At 32.4% G+C, this 20,937-nt stretch overlaps 4 protein-coding genes across 6 annotated transcripts; 2 read left to right on the top strand and 2 right to left on the bottom strand.

The window, feature by feature from the left end:
* Nucleotides 1-593: 593 nt before the first annotated feature.
* LOC123679623 (DDB1- and CUL4-associated factor 10) lies at nt 594-4,790 on the bottom strand. Its single transcript, XM_045617003.1, has 6 exons — nt 4,416-4,790; nt 4,223-4,336; nt 3,947-4,058; nt 3,437-3,694; nt 1,886-2,095; nt 594-1,301 (listed from the first exon to the last, which is right to left on the bottom strand). Exons 1-6 carry the CDS (start codon nt 4,637-4,639, stop codon nt 690-692), a joined length of 1,530 nt encoding a protein of 509 aa, XP_045472959.1. The 5' UTR covers nt 4,640-4,790; the 3' UTR covers nt 594-689.
* Nucleotides 4,791-4,926: 136 nt separating this feature from the next.
* On the top strand, nt 4,927-6,561 carry LOC123679624 (ras suppressor protein 1). The gene has a single exon (XM_045617004.1). It carries the CDS (start codon nt 5,120-5,122, stop codon nt 5,930-5,932), a length of 813 nt encoding a protein of 270 aa, XP_045472960.1. The 5' UTR covers nt 4,927-5,119; the 3' UTR covers nt 5,933-6,561.
* Nucleotides 6,562-6,905: 344 nt separating this feature from the next.
* On the bottom strand, nt 6,906-14,747 carry LOC123679625. 3 transcript variants are annotated; one of them, XM_045617006.1, is made up of 5 exons: nt 14,708-14,747; nt 12,682-12,809; nt 10,267-10,480; nt 8,184-8,301; nt 6,906-7,072 (listed from the first exon to the last, which is right to left on the bottom strand). In XM_045617006.1, the coding sequence occupies exons 1-5, from the start codon at nt 14,730-14,732 to the stop codon at nt 6,946-6,948; spliced, it is 612 nt and encodes a 203-aa protein (XP_045472962.1). In that variant the 5' UTR covers nt 14,733-14,747; the 3' UTR covers nt 6,906-6,945. The 3 variants fall into 3 exon arrangements, with proteins under 3 accessions (XP_045472962.1, XP_045472961.1, XP_045472963.1); XM_045617005.1 differs by lacking the exon at nt 14,708-14,747 and adding an exon at nt 12,914-13,061; XM_045617007.1 differs by lacking the exons at nt 8,184-8,301; nt 14,708-14,747 and adding an exon at nt 12,914-13,061.
* Nucleotides 14,748-15,003: 256 nt separating this feature from the next.
* On the top strand, nt 15,004-19,810 carry LOC123679626. The gene is made up of 5 exons (XM_045617008.1): nt 15,004-15,167; nt 15,220-15,344; nt 16,600-16,819; nt 18,216-18,345; nt 19,553-19,810. Exons 1-5 carry the CDS (start codon nt 15,131-15,133, stop codon nt 19,677-19,679), a joined length of 639 nt encoding a protein of 212 aa, XP_045472964.1. The 5' UTR covers nt 15,004-15,130; the 3' UTR covers nt 19,680-19,810.
* Nucleotides 19,811-20,937: the final 1,127 nt, after the last annotated feature.

Here is a 20,937-nt window from a genome sequence, read left to right as displayed (position 1 = left end):
TAGTACATTCTTTAGTTTGAAAATGTACTCAATTGAAAGTATATAACAACCTATTCATTAAAAGTGACAAATTTCTAGACATCCAAATGCCAGAGTGAACATTTCACAAAAAAAATATGATCTCCATAAGTGCCATCTATGTATATTATTCATCTATGGACTGATATCATTTTGATAATAATAAATGAGTTTATTCAGATACAATAAGTACAAGTTCAAATTAAACTCAGAAAATAAACTGGAAGTTATCTCTAGAATTACTAAGATATTTTATTTTCTGAGTTTAATTTGAAATTGTACTTATCGTATTTGGATGAACTCATGGCCAAATCCAAGCTCCATGGAGTACTATTATCATTATTAATTAATTGAAAAGTTATGTAGAGTTTTATCTATCTGGTTGATTTGTATGAATATTTCTGAATAGAATTCTATTCAAAATTTTGAAATAAATACTAATTTGGAATTTTTGGTTTGGATCCTTCAAACTTTTTTTTTAGGATGAAACAAAATTTCATTGAGATTTTGTCCATTCCCCTAATTTTGCCGGTGTGTATACATAAATAAAAAAAAGTCTCATACCCTGAAGGTAATTCTTATTACAATAATTTTTTAATATAATTGTAATTATTTACATTTTTCTTAACAGAAATAATTTGATAATACTTTATACAATTGCAATAAAATTATCATATACACGGATCGTACCAAACAATATCACCCCCCAAACATCCACTGACCAACCTCATATGAACAGGATTGAACTTGCAACAAACAACCACATCTTTATGATAATCAGTACTTGTAACAAGTGTGTGCAGTTTCTGAGCTTCTTTCGATAAACAATACGGTAATTCTTCGGCTTTTTCACTGAAACCTAGAATTCTTATGCCTCTTTTATACGGTGAACAAATTACCCGTCCATCCTGCGAGAAACAAACTTCTTTTATAAAACCTTTCCCTACACTCTCTTCTCTTTTATAATGTGTCAAGCGGGGTAGGTTCCTCACTAATTTGTTCTGATAATTCGGATACTGCCTCAAGAATGTTTTATAAGCGTTCCGTCCAAGTAAGCCACTATTCATCGATCTAAAGGGAGGTAGTTCCACACTAGTCGGGGGAAAAGGATTCCTCTCGTTGCTCAATAAGTCGTTAGTAACTAAACCAACCCATAAATCGGTTGGTTTATTGTTACTACTGAAGCCTTCATCGTCATCAACCAATTCGTTGCTTTCGTTAACAGTTAGGTAATCCATATATTCTGCCGGTTCTCGAGATTGAATATCGTGCACACAGGTCCACTGAAACAAAATTTCTGAATTAAAAAAAAATTTCACTAATTTGTCTAATTTCAAACTGATCAAACTGACGTCACACTAATACGCTCTATTAGTGATGACGTCACGCACCGCCATTTTAGTTCTCCTGTCAGTGTTCGGAATCCAAACAAACAAATTGTCATTCAAATTAGTACGTTGTCGTTGAAGAAATTGGCTTATTTTGATAAATAAGATTATTTAAGGAACGATTTTACTATTAATTGATAGACGGAAGGCACGAGATTAATGCCAGTAAGTTCGAACTTGAAGTTCAACTAATAAACACAGCTTTTTACAAAATCTGGGGAATGATACAGGATTCAAACTTACTGGTATCAACCTCGTTCCTTCTGTCTATCAATTAATACTGAAATCGTCCCTCAAATACTCTTATTTATGAAAATAAGCCAATTCCTTCAACGACACCGTACTAATTTGAATGACAATTTATTTGTTTGGATTCCGAACACTGACAGGAGAACCAAAAATGGCGGTGTGTGACGTCACACTAATAGAGCGTATAGAGCATATTGTTAGGAGGTCTTGTAAAAAGTTGTTTTACTCACATCCTGATTTTCATCTCCATTGATATTTCTAGACAGGGCACTCCAACCATGCGGATGAATTTGTAGAGAACTGATAACTTCCGATTTATTTGGAAAATCATCAATGAATTCGATTCTATTTCTTCTTCTACTAGGATGAAACAAGAAATTGAAAATGTTGCCTGCTGGGAAGTTTTGTTCTGTGAGTTGCATGAGCCTATAAATGTCTGGCTGAAAAAAAGGTCAACACATTTAACAAATTGCAAAAAATTGAATTGGATATAATCTAAGAAACCAGAGCTATTTTTCTGTTTATTCCAATTTCATTCTACAATTTATGCATATAAAACGAAATTATTTATCCCTTTATAACGGGTGTTTTTTTTCGAGGTATATAACTTTAAGTTGGCATTACTGTTCAGGATGGCGACCGATTTAACAGCTGTCAAGTGATTTATTCTCAGTTTGGTTTGGCAATTCATCATGAATAAACTCACGCCTGAACAACGCTTGCAAATAGTGCAATTTTATTTCGAAAATAATGGTTCTGTGCGGAATTCGTGTCGCGCACTACGTCCATTTCATTTTGTTTAGCAATGAAGCGCACTTCTGGTTGAATGGCTACGTCAACAAACAAAACTGCCGCATTTGGAGTGAAGCTAATCCTCAAGTGTATGTCGAAACACCGTTACATCCAGAAAAACTGACTGTTTGGTGCGCTTTATGGGCTGGTGGAATCATTGGTCCGTACTTCTTCAAAAACGATGATGGCCAGAACGTTACAGTCAATGGTGATCGGTATAGAGCCATGATTACTAACTTTTTCATTCCTGAATTGAACAACCATGACGTCCAGGAGCTGTGGTTCCAACAAGACGGCGCAACATGTCACACAGCTCGTATCACAATCGATTTATTGAAAGACACGTTTGGTAACCACCTAATTTCACGTTTTGGACCTGTGAATTGGCCTTCAAGATCTTGTGATTTAACATCGCTAGACTACTTTCTGTGGGGCTATGTAAAGTCATTGGTCTATGCGGATAAGCCACAAACCCTTGACCATTTGGAAGACAACATTCGCCGTGTTATTGCCGATATACGGCCACAAATGTTGGAAAAAGTCATCGAAAATTGGACGTCCAGATTGGACTACATCCGAGCCAGAAATCATATTTAAAATGTAATGCCACAAGATTATCTTGCGGATAAATAAAATTCATGTCAATCGAATAATCCATCGTTGTTTTATTGCAAATTAAAGTTCTATAGCTCTAAAAAAAACACCCTTTATAATCGAAATATTCAGCTTTCTCCAAGTGACTTTGTATATTCTATAATAGATTCATCTGTGGCAGGGAAGTTCCCAGTACCAACATATAATAACGAAATAAAACCATAAAAAAAAAACAAAAATCTATGAGAAACTGAGATATTACAGCACGATTAGGTTCTATAAGGTATGGCAGAATGAACAGATTCACCACAGAATTAAAAAAAAATATTATTCAATGTTGTTTTTTATCAAGTATAAGTTCTACATTTTTTAGTTGGAGAAATATGTGAACTTACTTTGAAACTGCCAAGGTCATTGGCTAGTGTAGCTAAGTGAAGATCATGTATGATTATCATATATCCACTAGTTGTAGAAATGACCATTTTGTCACCATCTGGTGTCAGCTTTGTCCTCATGATGCCGTTCATAAGAAAAGCAGTATTGTAAGGTGTATTATATTCACTATCTCCTTTGATATCCCAAGTATAGATACTACCATCGAAGGCAGATGTAACCAATAAGTTTTCAGATTTGGAATATTCGATGTTTTTGACCTGGAATAAGAGAATACATAAGAAATGCAATTAGTCTTCTGAAAACAAAACAGTTTATTCTTCACAAAAAATTGATAATACCCTGTAAAGGAATAGTAGGTCAAGAATGCAAACCTGCTTAATCCAGTCATAAACTGAATTTAGCATTAATACTTTTCCTCTCATAGATAATGTTACTTATATCAGTCAAATTCATAACAACCATGCTCAATTATAATCTGAAAAACATTATAATGAAAAATTTCAACATACCCAATTTGAATGTCCATATAAAGACCGTGTTTCCTTCCTCAAATTTCTCAGGTCCCATAATTTAATTGTTTTGTCATCAGAACAAGTGGCAAATGTGTGTGCATCTAAAAATCTAAATATAAAATTATAAATTGACAAACAAATTTATAAAAACCTTCAAACATTAAACTCTCTTATCATTATTATTTGGAATCGAAAAATTTTCAAATGCAATTATCACCAATATTATCATTTAATTTAATATTTCACTGAATAACATATTTAGGTATTTTTTACCTAACACAATTTACACAATTAGAGTGTGCTTCAGTTATCGTCTTGAAACATTTTTGAGTGGCAGCATCATATAGTAAAACACTCTTTTCCTCACAAGCAGCTACCAACAACCGTCTGAAACATACGTAATATTAAATTCAATGGTTAATTTTTTTAAAAGTTATATAGCAAAAGTAACAAAAATTTTACTTACCCATCTTGACTAAATTCTAAATTAAATACTCCACCATATTTTCTCGTCGTCGTTGGTTTGGGTTGTACGTTGAATTGATCAAAACTAGAATAAAATTTGAAAAAAAAGTAATCGTCCAAAAGTGGAGTTTTTTTCAGCCCCAATTCACGATCTCTAACAAAATCCTCTATTGATTTAGGGGATATGAATGGTTGGTATCTCCGATAAGATCTTCTAACACTCATTTCATTGCCTTATTCGAAAAATTTTACCCGATAAAATATTACTCAAATATATGAAAAGAAAAATTAAAATTATGGTTGATCAAAGTTTGTTATTTGTTCGATTTTTCTTTTACATCGACACATGCCAACTGTAACTGACACTGACGTTTATCTAATTAACTTATCTATGTTTATTTACCTTACGCTTACGCATAAAGAAAGATTATTTCTTCTCTTCTTACAAGAAATTATTTTCTTATCATGAGCAACAATTGATAAAGGCAAAAATTTAATGAATAAAATAATGGAATATTTGAATAATGAAATCTCGTATGTGCACTTAATTCTTTTTTCTTAGATTGATTGATTTTTCTATGATCAATGGTCTTAAACAATCTTGGGAAAACCAATATTACCATATTTGGAAATGTTATAATTAGTAATTGGTGTATAAACTTATAAAGCTCCTTTCTTAGTTTGGTTTAACACTCTTTAAAAGAAATGGCGAAAGCAAAAAAAGTTTTGGAAGAAGCTGTGGAATCTAATATTCTGGAAATAGATCTGGTTGATAAGAACATAAGTTTATTTGAAGAATTACCTGGTATATTAGAAATGAATCATATCACACGTTTGACTTTAAGTCATAATAAAATAGTTACTGTACCTCCTGGTCTTGCCAATCTCACGAATTTGGAAATCTTGACACTATCAAACAATTTGATTGAAGAGCTACCATTATCATTGTCGTCAATGCCAAAATTGAGAATATTGAATCTCTCTATGAATCGATTGTATAACTTACCTAGAGGATTTGGTGCCTTTCCAGTTCTTGAAGTTCTGGACTTATCATATAATAACTTGAATGAAAAAACACTGCCTGGAAACTTTTTTATGATGGCCACTCTTCGTGCACTATATTTAGCAGATAATGATTTTGAATATCTATCAAGTGATCTGAAAAATTTGAAACAACTTCAAATACTAGTATTACGGGAAAATGATTTGATTGAACTTCCAAGAGAAATTGGTGAATTAACACGTTTGAGGGAACTCCATATTCAAGGGAACCGTTTAACAATACTGCCTCCAGAAGTTGGAAATTTGGATATGACTTCTAATAAGTCGGTCTTCAAGTTTGAAGGAAACGAATGGGTCAATCCTATAAAAAAGCAGTTGGAACTGGGTTTAAGTCATCTTGCTGAATTTTTAAAAAGTGAGCAGTACAGGATATTGTTCAACAGATACTCAACTAACAAGCCTCCAATTCCTCCTCCATGTGTTGATAAAGCAAAAAAAGTTTCTAGAATTCGTTGAAGATTCATAAATATATATTTTAACATTTACTTCATAGATTGAAATCAGATAGTAAGTCCTATATTATAATTTATTTTATCAGTTCAAAGTTTCATCTCAATTATTTCAACTTTATTTAATTTTTAGAATTCTTCTAAATAGGAGTATTTTTTCAAATGAATTGGGAATGATGTATATCAGTTATTATACAGCTAAATATAAATGGTAAATTCAATTGAATGATAACTTGTGCCACTGCCTTTTTTGCTTGATATATTTATGATTGTTGCTTGAAATCTTTTAATATTTCTGTTTTAAAATATTAATTAATATCTAAAAAAACTTAAAAATCAAGCTAACTCTAAAATTATGACCAATTGTATTATTATTTTTCTAACAATTTTTTGGATTGTTGATTGAAATTGAATATTATACTTTATTTAAATAATTTTAAACTATCATTGTTATAAATTTTAATATTTTATATATTTGCTGCTTATGTACAAAAGTTTTCACATATATGACACTTGTGCCTTATGTTTAACATTGAATAATATATAGAATTTGTAATGAGTATTTTATATTACTGAAACAAACTATTTTTCTATGTTGCTTTAATTTTTTTATTAATAAAAGACGAGTCACTTTAATTCAACTGATTTTTTTTTATAAACAAAATGACACATATTTATACCTAACAAAATTCACACATGTTACACCTGAAGCAGATAGCAGAGCATTCGCCAATCTGTATTTACTTAGGTAGGTATAGCGTAAAAACAAACTATTGATTTATATTCAGTGAATAAACTGATTCTTTATTGTATTAGTGCACATAAATTCATCTTATTTTATACTCTCATTCTACAGAATTATGCAATTTATCAAATATAAAATGAGTTCACTCTGAAAGAAAAGAGAATCATCTAGTTTGGAATCAACTGGAAAAATGTAGTTGACAATAATTTTTGATGAATGTTTATTCATTCATATCTTGCATCAAATTAAATATATTGTATATATCAATACAGTGGTCAATAGATGCTACATGGATATATGAACAAGGTTTTGTAAAAATTAGATAAAGATTCTCGAGTTGAAAAATTTTCACAGTTCTTGGTCATAACTTCTATAGTACAATCTTCTGTCTCTTGAAAGTCCCTGAAATGAACGAAACCTAATTAAACGTACAATCCTACAATATGCAAGAAATTTCATTGTTTTATTTCCTAAGGTAACAAACGAGTATGTATCTAGAACTTTTGTTATACAGGGTGTTCGTAAATTGGAGGTAAAAACGAAAATGAAAGATTCCCCACATAATTTTAAGGAAAAAAGTCCTATAAACATAGGTTTGCAAACGCATTGTTTCCGAGATAGGTACAGGGTGTTGAAGTTTTTTTTTCAAGATTTTTCTCATAGCATTATTTGCACTTCTCAAGATATATAATTGAAGTTTGGCATAGATATTCCAATTTAAAGTTTTCATTATGTGATATGCTGATTTTGAATGCAAATCTACAGGGTGATATTTTTTCTGGATCAGTGCACGTTTTTTCTTCCAGAATTTTTTTTTTGTTGGACCATTGGAAATTCAAAGAAATTTTGATCTAGTACTAAACTTTATAGTCTCTTTTAGTTTTTGCGTATCTGATCCCCATTTCGAGAAAAAAATTTGAAACATTCATCTCGAACCAAATTATCATGAAAATCCAGTTATTAAGTTGTGATGAATAAATTAATTATTAGTTTTGGTGCTTATTTCCAGAATTTGTAGTGCAGATTAATGAAGATTCGATAAACTCGTCATATCATCACAAAAAAAAACACCCTGTATCTTTAGAATAACGCGTTTGCGTGTTTATAGGACTTTTTGCTTTAAATTATCCGAGGAATTCCTCATTTTCGTTCGTTCCTGCAATTTAGGAACACCCTGTTCAAAAATTGATTTTCAATTTATGAAGAAATATCAACCATCAGACAATCTTTCAGGCTACACCCACAATTTTAAATTTTGATATGAAACATATAATCCTCACAAATATTTCATATAGCTTTCTTGGTAGGCAATGTAATTTTGGTTGATTATTTTCAATATACCCAACTCACTTGACCGTTTGAATATAACAATATTCCTTCAATCCTGTCAAGTAAATCAGTTCATCAGTAAAAAAGGTCTCAAGCCAAAAATTCATAACAATAAAATTTTAAATTGTATGCCGAATTCAAATGATTGAGGAATCGATATGGTAGAAAAAATTTCGACATTTACTTGCAATACTCATCTTTTATATCGACAATTTCCTCAGGTTTTACATATTTTCCTATCGTTTTCTCCCAACATTTCATGATTGCCTCCGAATTCAGATTGATACAAGGGTTTACTATTTCTGCAATTGAAAGAAATACATCAACTTCCGAGAAAATTCAGTGTCAAAAAAGATATAAATCATAAAATAAAGTATTAGGGCTCCTATGCATCTGGAAACTCGTATAAAATTACAATAGCTCTTTAATATAATGAGAATTTTATGCCATTTACCTTTTATATATACGGGGTCGTGTCCACCTGTCAACGTTTGAGCATTTTAAATCACATTTTTTTCGAGTTGAATTTTCAGCTTTATCGAATCATCAAGGATATCGATGGTGAAAAAAAATAAGATGCATAGAATCAAATATCATAGAATCATAGAATACATAGAATCATAGAAAACAAATTAAGATGCATAGAATTTTCTAGGCATCTTAAAACAAATCAACCATTCTCAACTGTCAAAAAAATGTAAACCTAACATAGAAATACGTTGTTTGCGAGTTCTTCAAGAACATGGTAGATTTCAGTATTCCCACTGATAATTTAGAGGCAGCAAATAGTGTACGTTTTGATTTGCTTCCTGAAAAGTCCAAGATTTCATACAAGGAAGAATATTCACTGTAGTAATTGCGATTTGAAAAATGGGGGAACATGTTCAATGTGCAGAAGAAGCTATTTTACAGGCATATTTTGCTAAAATCGCAAAGGAATATGAACCTTCATCTTTATGAACAAAATATTGAATGTTACGAGCTTGTTTACACTTGAAAGAAAGAAAGAAAATTGACAAATATGGTAAGTTGATAATGTTTATCAAGAAGAAAAATGTTGGATACAGAGCTAAAAAAAAAGAAATTTTCACGATTGAAGAAGTCAATCAATTCATTATTTGTACAGCCTAAGACGAGTAATTTTTGTTGATGAAAGTTACTTAATTAATCGAACTTGTAAGAGCTTGTATAACTGATAAATTGGTCAAAATGTCTACAGATGTTGTTGATATCATGGAAAATAAGATAATTGTGACTAGTCTAAACACAAAAAGCAGTAGTATCTATTAAGAGTGACAATGATCCTGTGACATTATTATTTGGTGTGTATTATGATGTCATTGTTGTCGGTTAGTTGATCTAGATGACGGGTTCTTTCCGGATTTAGACGTAAACATTCGACTTATTTACATCTTGAAACTAAATTTCAACCATGAATTCCTCATCAGTGAGTCGGACCATATCGTTTGAGACCATTTCCGGATTAAAATATGAAATAAACAGACATCGTGAATAAATAATAGAGCACTTGATTCGGGGAACAACGTTTTGTTTTCGAGATACAGGGTGTTGGAAGGTTAATTTTTATTTGATTTTTTTTCTTAAAACTCCTTCCCTTCACAAGATATTCAAGGCAAATTTGGCATAGATATTCGAATTTGAAGTTCTCAGCATGCGATGTGTTAATTTTGAATACAAATCTACAGGGTGATATTTTTTATGGAATAGCGCCCGCTTCTTTCCTCCAAAACTTTTTTTGGTGAGCCACTGGAAGAAAAATCTGAAAAAAACATTGGTTTAGTAGATAATACACTTTTGGTTTTCTTGTTTTTTTTGTCGTATCTGCTATAGATTTCGAGAAAAAATTTCAAACAATTCTCTAGTAATCTAAGGAATTAAAATCGAAATTATTATAGAGATCCTATTAGCAAGCTGTGATGAATAAATTAATTATTAGTTCTGGTACTTATTCACCAAATCTGTAGCGAAAATTAATAAAGATTCAATAAACTGGTATATTCATTACAAAAAAGTAGGACTACAAGAAACACCATGTACTTATCTCTAAAAAAAGCGTTTGCTGGCCGATTTTCATAGTATGTGCATTTTTTCTTAAAATAATCAAAGGAATCCCTCATTTTCCTTTGTAGGTACCTCCAATTTAGAAACACCCTGTATAGTACTCTGTTCGGGGAACGAGCGTTGAAAAAAGAGTGCGTAGGAGCCCTTAATCGTGAAAATAGAATATAATGCAATGAAATACTTACCAAGAATCTCCTTGAGCTTAGCGTTACATATGTAATTTTTAGCAGAAATAAGTGAGTTTATCATCAATCTTGCAACTGCCTCATATTTCGTCCCAAGCGCTTTATCGAATATTTTTTGTACTGGACGCATACACTGATATAATTCTATGTGCTTTTCATGACAGATTAATTGTTTCGGTTTTGCTATGCATTTGTATGCACTAACGATTATTTTCTGAAAAAATTTTACAAAATGTCAAAAGTCTGATCAAAGTTGAAAATATAGGGTGTTTTTTCGAGGTATATAACTTTAAGTTGACATGACTGTTCAATATGGCGACCGATTTAACAGCTGTCAAGTGATTTATTCTCAGTTTGGTTTGGCAATTCATCATGAATAGACTCACGCATGAACAACGCTTGCAAATAGTGCAATTTTATTTCGAAAATAATGGTTCTGTGCGGAATACGTATCGCGCACTACGTCCATTTTATTTTGTTTAGCGATGAAGCGCACTTCTGGTTGAATGGCTACGTCAACAAACAAAACTGCCGCATTTGGAGTGAAGCTAATCCTCAAGTGTATGTCGAAACACCGTTACATCCAGAAAAACTGACTGTTTGGTGCGCTTTATGGGCTGGTGGAATCATTGGTCCGTACTTCTTCAAAAACGATGATGGCCAGAACGTTACAGTCAAAGGTGATCGGTATAGAGCCATGATTACTAAATTTTTCATTCCTGAATTGAACAACCATGATGTCCAAGAGCTGTGGTTCCAACAAGACGGCGCAACATGTCACACAGCTCGTGCCACAATCGATTTATTGAAAGACACGTTTGGTGACCGCCTAATTTCACGTTTTGGACCTGTGAATTGGCCTCCAAGATCTTGTGATTTAACACCGCTAGACTACTTTTTATGGGGCTATGTGAAGTCATTGGTCTATGCGGATAAGCCACAAACCCCTGACCATTTGGAAGACAACATTCGCCGTGTTATTGCCGATATACGGCCACAAATGTTGGAAAAAGTCATCGAAAATTGGACTACATCCGAGCCAGCCGTGGCGGTCATATGCCAGAAATTATATTCAAAATGTAATGCCACAAGATTATCTTGCGGATAAATAAAATTCATATCAATCGAATAATCCATCGTTGTTTTATTGCAATTTAAAGTGCCATAGCTCTAAAAAAACACCCTTCATTATTAATTTCGTATTTAGGGCCCTCTTTTTTTAAGTAAGTAGGTTAATGACGATACTAGGCAGCACTGCCTCTCAAACAGCTTACGTGCCGCCAATGGGAAGAAAATGTGTTCAAAATTAATGAACAGAATCAAATAATTTGTGTGAAATGATCTATGGATCAGCTTCTGGATTTTCAAATGCTTGAATATTGAATGCTCGTGAAAATTTGGATTTTTTTCGAAGTATTCTAATGAATATCAAATGAAACACCAGCATACCATATTTTATTCTTGCAGGTCTTCAGTGGCTGTGATACAACATGTGCACTTTTCAATCAAAAAAAGATTTATAAAAGTACTTCGAAAATACCAAATTTATACAAGGTTATTCGAGCATTTAAAGATCCAAACGCTGATCTAGATATCTATGCTAAAACCACAGAATAGAGAGGTATTATACCTCTCTATTCTGTGCTAAAACTGAAGAATGCTTTCTTCTTGAACTATACGGCATAGAACAAGTATGTATGTATATACTTACTCTATGCTATACGGTAACAGTGAGGAGAGAAGTAAGAAAGTTATGTCTTCAAACGAATATACAGGGTGAGTCAAAAATGTGTACCGAACTTTCTGGTACATTGATAGTGATAGTACATTGAAAAATAAGTAGAAGTGTAATAAAAAATATATTTTAGCAACATACATTTATGCACGGATTTTCAATCTGATGGTATTCACCGTTTTGAAGTTATGCGGTGAATTCTTTAAATTTTATCAACTTTGGAAGGATATCATCTCCCTTAATGTGCATTTTGGGCCATAAATTTATTCATCATACTATACATATTTTTCAATGTACTATCATCCCCAGAAAGCTCGGTACACATTTTTGACTCACTCCCATCACATATGCGTAGGTACTTAAAAAAATTATAGCATCTAAAAAAACGTTCAATATCATCGCTACCACCGATAGATGAAGCAGCAACATGGTCAAAATGAAGAGCAATGAGGATGGAGCAGAAACAAACAAAAATGTGTAATAAATGTGAAACTGATTTTGGGCGCCATTTTTCCAAGATGGCAAAGATACGAGTTGGCAAAGTTGAAATACGGAAAGATTACATCATAATGAAAATAAAAATCGTATAATTTTCAAAACTTTCCAGGTAAAACTACTAATACTCAATTTCTGAAAAAAATGAAATAGCTGGTGCTCAAAAAATCATTTGTTTTGCTCACTGTAAGACTTTCTCCGATATGGTCATATTCATTCATAATAACTTCTGCGGCTCTCTCCAATGCAACTTCGTACAAGTTATTATTTACATGGGGTATTTGTGAAACACTTGGAACAATCATGTCTAAAGCTGAAAAATTAAATTCATCAGAAAAAAGTTGCAGAGAATTATTAATTATGTATTCCACAATGAAAACTTTGCTGGATTATATTTTTTTAAATAAATATACCCACTTAACAATAAAAATCCGACAAAAAGGCACATCGTGTTCATAATGGCAAATAACGGAAATACTAAATTTCGTGAAATATGAAAATCAATTGATCGATGATTAGAGAATTTTATTGAGAAACGAATCAAAATTGATTGGTCCATTAAATTTTAATTTGAAGTGTCCACGCAAATTCGATTTGGCATTTAATCAGCGTCAATTCCAATCTGGTTCTTGAAATGAAAACTTTTATGAAAACGATAGGTTATATTTTCAAATAAAAAAAAAGGGAAAAATTAATATTCAAGAACTCTTCTTCATTTATGTTAGAGCCAAAAATGTTGTTTATATGAGATGTGATTTATTACATCATTGCTGTCAATTAGTTTATTTATTTTTAGATAATTATATTTCCTTGAAATTTCGCATAAACATTATATAATCTAGACAAACTGATTACAACCTAGTTAGATCTATTGTTGAGGAAAAATTGAGAATTTTTGTCGATGTGCCATGATTATAGTGACAAAACGAACTTCAAGCTTGAAACAATTATGTTTCATCTACTATCAAATAACTCTGATTTGCTATCACTGAAATATTGGGAATATTTTGTCCGATATTCTTTGTATATAGGGAGATTCACCGCGATGGCATATTAGGAGTTTATAGCAAACTGATCACAATCTTGTATTGTAAATTTGCATGCTAGGGTTTGAGACAATGATCTTTCTCCCTAAAATATTTTCAGATCTATACAACTTTCGGTTATACCGGAAACAGACTACTAAAGGGTGTTTTTTTTAGAGCTATAAAACTTTAAATTGCAATAAAACAACGATGGATTATTCGATTGACATGAATTTTATTTATCCGCAAGACAATCTTGTGGCATTACATTTTAAATATGATTTCTGGCATATGACCGCCACGGCTGGCTCGGATGTAGTCCAATCTGGACGTCCAATTTTCGATGACTTTTTCCAACATTTGTGGCCGTATATAGGCAATAACACGGCGAATGTTGTCTTTCAAATGGTCAAGGGTTTGTGGCTTATCCGCATAGACCAATGACTTCACATAACCCCACAGAAAGTAGTCTAGCGGTGTTAAATCACAAGATCTTGGAGGCCAATTCACAGGTCCAAAACGTGAAATTAGGCTGTCACCAAACGTGTCTTACAATAAATCGATTGTGGCACGAGCTGTGTGACATGTTGTGCCGTCTTGTTGGAACCACAGCTCCTGGACATCATGGTTGTTCAATTCAAGAATGAAAAAGTTAGTAATCATGGCTCTATACCGATCACCATTGACTGTAACGTTCTGATCATCATCGTTTTTGAAGAAGTACGGACCAATGATTCCACCAGCTCATAAAGCGCACCAAACAGTCAGTTTTTCTGGATGTAACGGTATTTCGACATAGACTTGAGGATTAGCTTCACTCCAAATGCGGCAGTTTTGTTTGTTGACGTAGCCATTCAACCAGAAGTGCGCTTCATAGCTAAACAAAATAAAATGGACGTATTGTGCGATACGTCTTCCGCAGAGAACCATTATTTTCGAAATGAAATTGCACTATTTGCAAGCGTTGTTCAGGCTTAAGTCTATTCATGATGAATTGCCAAACCAAACTGAAAATAAATCACTTGACAGCTGTTAAATCGGTCGCCATCTTGAACAGTAATGCCAACTTAAAGTTATATACCTCGAAAAATAACACCCGTTACTACCTCATTTCAAATAGCACACCCAGTATATTATTGCATCATTAGATAGCTATTTTGATGACAATTTCAGCTATATGCCATACCTTGGGTAAAAATCCAACGGTTCATGGGTCAATAGGATTCTTATGAAAAAATGGTGATGACTCCCTCGAATATTTCTGCAGAAAATTTTTCTTCGAAAAAACCTTTATCATTTTCGATTTTGAAAATACGTAGTATTTTCGCATTTCTTGGTAATTCCAAGAATGAATGTTGAAAAACCTCTGCATCTTGTCATGAATATCCAATCATCTTAAACATGAACACAAAATCTTCCAAACAAGAATAAAAAGATAGGATTTTCTTCGAATTTTCGAATATCATTGTGATAAGACCAAACAATTTGATATCGAGTGACCTTTTCATCGTAACTAATAAACAATATGCTATGAGCCAGGATTTATTTCGCTTTTACAGAATCGCCATTAGCTTGAGAAAGTAATCAACAACAATTTCATAGTGCCAAAATGAAGTTTTTAATATTTTCCGTACTTCTTTTAGGAGGTATGTGTAATATCAATATATCGAATATTTTTATTGAATTGATGATTTTCAGTTTACCATGAAGCTTCATCGCAATACTCGCCAACTGATATTTTAGAAAGAGTGAATGAAATTCCTGTAATATCCGTTATTTCGAATAAAATTGGGAAAAGCTGCAAGAACAAAGATGATTTCCAGGTAAGTCCTAGAATTTATAGGTAATAACACAAATAGATTGACATTTAAGAACAAAAACTGTATAGGTGCTAGTTTTTCATTTATCTAAACTACAGCCTACAGGGTTGAGAAAAATGACCTCAACATCCTTTATATCCTTGATGTTAAACTTTTTAATTATAAAGGATATTCGAATATTTTCCTACCCAAAACAATCTCTTTTTTTCTTCAATGTGACATATATGTACCGGGTTTTTCACCATAATTTGACTCCCCCTTTAACTTTTTTACTGAAAGAGGTACAAAAAAATGTGTTCTAGATAGTTTCACGAAATCGACTTTTTCTTTTCAAAATGATTTCACAAAATTAAATATATACAGAGTGGGCAACATATTGATTGCAACTTCATTTTTTCAAATGGAACACCCTGTATATTTTTCTATATTTGACTAGCTCTTTTTCTCTTGATTTCGAATATATAACATATGTTTGGCCTATCTCTCTTATTCTGAGTACCACAGAGTTTCAAATTTTAAGAACCACCTGGCAAGCTAAGTAATCAGTTTTCAAGTGGAAGGCTGCGATAATTCAAAATGCCCTTTTTTGAGTTATCTCGTTGGCAACGATATATGACATACGTTTGTCATTGAATGAAACTATTCATCGAATATGCACTACACAGAAGCGGAAAAATTTGAAATATTTTCACTTTATGTGAAGAACAATAAAAATAAGAAAGCTACAAGGAGAGAATATATGGAGTTGCATCCAAATCATCCAATTCCAATTTATACTGAAAAACGTATGTCATATCGTTGACAACGAGATAACTCAAAAAAGGCCATTTTGAGTTATAGCAGCCTACCACTTGAAAACTGATTACTGAGCATGCCAGGTGGTTCTTAAAGTTTGAAACTCTGTGGTACTCAGAATAAGAGAGATAGACCAAACATATGCTATATATTCGAAATCAGGGGAAAAAGAGCTAGTCAAATCATAGTATATATCCTTATACTATGGTCAAATATAGTAAAATATACAGGGTGTTCCATTTGAAAAAATGAAGTTGCAATCAATATGTTGCCCACTCTGTACCTATATTTTTCGTTTTGAGAAATCATTTTCAAAAACACTAGTCGATTTCGTGAAACTTTTATAGAAAACATTTTTTTGTTCCTCTTTTAGTAACAAAGTTAAAGGTAGGGTCAAATTATGGTGAAAAACCTGGTACAGTCATTTTATTTCTTACCTAGTCAAATTCAATTTCTGTTTTAGAAAAAAGGTCAGGATTTGGTCAAATGTTATATGGATTTTAAAGGAAAAGAAACAGTTTGTGGTACTGTGAAAATTAGTTTGGAAAACTGCACTCAACCTCTTGTGACAGCGTTCGAGAGTTGTGTTGAAGATAAATTCCGTGACATACCCAAATTCATAGTGGAAGTTGCCAAATCTGCATCAGAATACGTATGTAAATCGAAAGGAGAAAAACTTATAGGTAAGAAAATATAATATCAGACAGTTTTCATGATTTTTAGTTTTTAAGATAAATAAGTTTTTGATTGAACAACATTCCTCATTTAAATTTTCACAATTCGATATTGACAACATAATTGTTGATTTAATAATAAAAATAATTTCGATAACATAATTTGAATTGATCTATTATCCTGATATAGGTTCTTCCAATAAGAGGTTTCATTTTGAATAGCCCGCTATTTAGGCAGCTGTCACTTTTGCATCTTTTTTGCATTTGAAAAGAATAGACAACAATGCATTTGAATAGCTAAAATTCACTACAAAAATAGCGAAAATTTGGCGGTGACAGTTCACAATACTAAAGCACTTTTGGCTCGTCGTGAATCACCTTCTCGGCCAGCAATAGCGAAACTGGTAGAAAATTTTGAGCTACTGGGACAAGTTAGTGATGTGAAGAATCGAAACCGTTTACGTCACTTAAGAATAGCTGAGAATATTGCTGCTGTAGCCCTTATTCCAAAATGAGGCTTACGGTGAATGGATTGCGTTACCGAGCTATGATAATTTGTTATGACCATAATTGTAAGACATTGAGGTGGACGACGTTTATATTCAACAAGGCGGCACTAAGCGCCACATAAGCAATGAATAAATCGTAATTTTGCAAGATGTTTCCTGGTAATCACAATCGGCCGCCGAGATCTTGTGATTTAACACCTTTAGACTTTTTCTTTGGGGTTTTGTGAAGGATGAGGTCATGGAAAGGATATGGTGCGTAGCCGTGGCGATCATTTGGCTGATATTGTTTACCATCGTTTTTGGCATACCTTTCTCTTCACAATGAAATAAACATTCATTGATTCCTCTTGAAATATAGGGTGTTTTTTTCGAGGTATATAACTTTAAGTTGGCATTACTGTTCAAGATGGAGACCGATTTAACAACTGTCAGGTGATTTATTCTCAGTTTGGTTTGGCAATTCATCATGAATAGACTCACGCCTGAACAACGCTTGCAAATAGTGCAATTTGATTTCGAAAATAATGGTTCTGTGCGGAATACGTGTCGCGCACTACGACCATTTTATTTTGTTTAGCTATGAAGCGCACTTCTGGTTGAATACCTACGTCTACAAACAAAACTGCCGCATTCGGAGTGAAGCTAATCCTCAAGTGTATGTCGAAACACTGTTACATCCAGAAAAATTGACTGTTTGGTTATAATCGTTTTTTATATCAAAATGAAGTATCTTATTGGAAAACCTCTTATAATAATAGTAAAAGAAATCTATGATTATTAATTTTCCTTTTTGAGAAATCTAAAAAGCCCAATGCAGATATGTTGTTGCCTTACCTATTCATATCATGAGCCATACATAGATTTTAAATATTTATTTTTCCAATTTCGTTTTTCAGAGCTTCTTCATCCTTGTGTAACTCGCCTTAGCATTGAAAAGAGTAATGTATGCTTAAAATCATTCAAACAGAAAATCGAGAACATCGAAAAGGACGAGAATATCTTAAATGTTAAAACAGATATTTGCAAGTGAGTATTTTCAGATTGAAATAGCACGATCACACCATCAGAACCATAGCAATTTTTTTTTTAATATTCGAAGAAAAATACCCAATATTTTCGTCACAACATTTGAAATTTGGAAATAGATATAAAAAGGAATTTCGAACTTAATTTCGTTATCAATTATTCCATTTTCACTTCTTATTGCTATAAATTGCACATTTGCTTCTTCAGAATTTACATTTTTATGACAGTTATTCAAAATGTAAACGATTGAAATTTATAGAATTAAAAAGAGGAAAGGACTGTCATTCTATTATAGAATGATGTAATCCTTAAATTAACATTGGAAAAGAAAAAGAGCATCCCATTACAACTTTAACTTTATGGGAGTTTAATAGTCTCATTGAATGTTTTTAACATTACCAGATACTACTGTCTTAACTCTTTGAAAACCATCTTCATATTTACGAAGGAATCTTGGAGGAGATGATCTCCTTGGCAATTCATAAGAAGCTAACACGAATTATTTCTCATTGAATGAAATATTATTGATAAAAATTTTCGTTTTGAGATATCGATTGGTTGTGGTCCCTTAGTTATGTAATATTCCACCTTTTGACCAACGAACTTGTACCCTATTTATTTTAGAGGTTATCATCAAAGAGAAATAATATAAATAATAATACGTGAATTCCACTTGATCTAGCAGAAAAAAAAGATACTGTTAAAAATTTCCTTATTAGTAATAAACAAATTCTAATGAAGTAAATGTTAAAAATTAATAAATATATTTTGAATAAATATCATTCAATTTCTTTAATTATGGAAAATTTTCAAGACATTCACATTTCTAGCCATACAATATCGTAAAGAAAACATGCGAACTTTGTAAACTTTTGGGTAACTCAAACTGTAAACACTAAATCATTTCTAAGAGTCTAATATTTGTTTAGTTTTGTTAATTTATAAATTATAATCGATAAATAATCAGAGATACGAAAAAAACCAAATGAAATACCTATACTGTGAAAAAGAAATGTAGATACGAGTATATTAATTTGCATACTTATTAAGATCCTCGAAAACAATTCCAACGTTCAAAAGTGTTTCTTAATAAAAATTAGATTCGAAAATTAATCTATTAACTGCAATTCAAATGTACCTCAATAATTTTTGAAACATTTGAGTTTTAACTGTTAATGTTTCTCTCGACTAATTCTTAATTTTCCAGATCATTGGAGACCACGAAGGCTTGTCTACTGAAAGATTTCAAGAAAGTCTGCCATAATGATATAACTTTGCAATCCGTGATAGGAGTTTACGATGCCATCATATCAAAACCATGCAAACATATTTGATGAATTGGAATTGGAATATTGTCAAATGATTGCATATTCACGCTGAATTGGATATTTTTATTATTATTATACATAAAAAAATTATGTTTTTCATCCATCTCGAACAATATCCAGAAAGAATTAAATTTCAACTGTGTTTTCATGTTAAAAATTCCTACCTAAAACAGGGATTATAGTTATGCCTTACAAAGTTAGACGTAGTAGTATAGGGTGTTTTTTTTAGAGACTTTTTCCAACATTTGTGGCCGTATATCGGCAATAACACGGTGAATGTTGTCTTCCAAATGGTCAAGGGTTTGTGGCTTATCCGCATAGACCAATGACTTTACATAGCCCCACAGAAAGTAGTCTAGCGGTGTTGAATCACAAGATCTTGGAGGCCAATTCACAGGTCCAAAACGTGAAATTAGGAGGTCACCAAACTTGTCTTTCAATAAATCCATTGTGGCACGAGCTGTGTGACATGTTGCGCCGTCTTGTTGGAACCACAGCTCCTGGACATCATGGTTGTTCAATTCAGGAATGAAAAAGTTAGTAATCATGGCTCTATACCGATCACCATTGACTGTAACGTTCTGGCCATCATCGTTTTTGAAGAAGTACGGACCAATGATTCCACCAGCCCATAAAGCGCACCAAACAGTTAGTTTTTCTGGATGTAACGGTGTTTCGACATACACTTGAGGATAAGCTTCACTCCAAATGCGGCAGTTTTGTTTGTTGACGTAGTCATTCAACCAGAAGTGCGCTTCTTCGCTAAACAAAATAAAATGGACGTAGTGCGCAATACGTATTCCGCACAGAACCATTATTTTCGAAATGAAATTGCACTATTTGCAAGCGTTGTTCAGGCGTGAGTTTAATCATGATGAATTGCCAAACCAAACTGAGAATGAATCACTTGACAGCTGTTAAATCGGTCGACATCTTGAAAAGTAATGCCAACTTAAAGTTATATACCTCGAAATAAAAAACCCTTTTAGTATAATAATAGGGGGCTCTGTTTATTATGTAACATCTGATGCCATCTATCGAACACAATTATTAAGACTCTATATAGGCCATTACAATAAATTAAATGATTTTGAAATACTTCCTCTGCTGGTAGTTCACTGATTGGTCCATTATTTCAGAAATAATAGGGTGTAAACGGAAATTTTCAAAAACATTTTGATAGTATTCTCGAGGCTGCCAATTCTCCTTAAGGCTAGATACGGTCTTGAAACCTCAATATGTTTTAGATCACAACTCGATCTAT

This window comes from Harmonia axyridis, chromosome 5 (genome assembly GCF_914767665.1).
Source record: "Harmonia axyridis chromosome 5, icHarAxyr1.1, whole genome shotgun sequence".
Taxonomy (NCBI): Eukaryota; Metazoa; Arthropoda; class Insecta; order Coleoptera; family Coccinellidae; genus Harmonia; species Harmonia axyridis.
The sequence above is the reverse complement of the archived record's forward strand: the minus strand, read 5'-3'. Positions and strand labels throughout refer to the sequence as shown.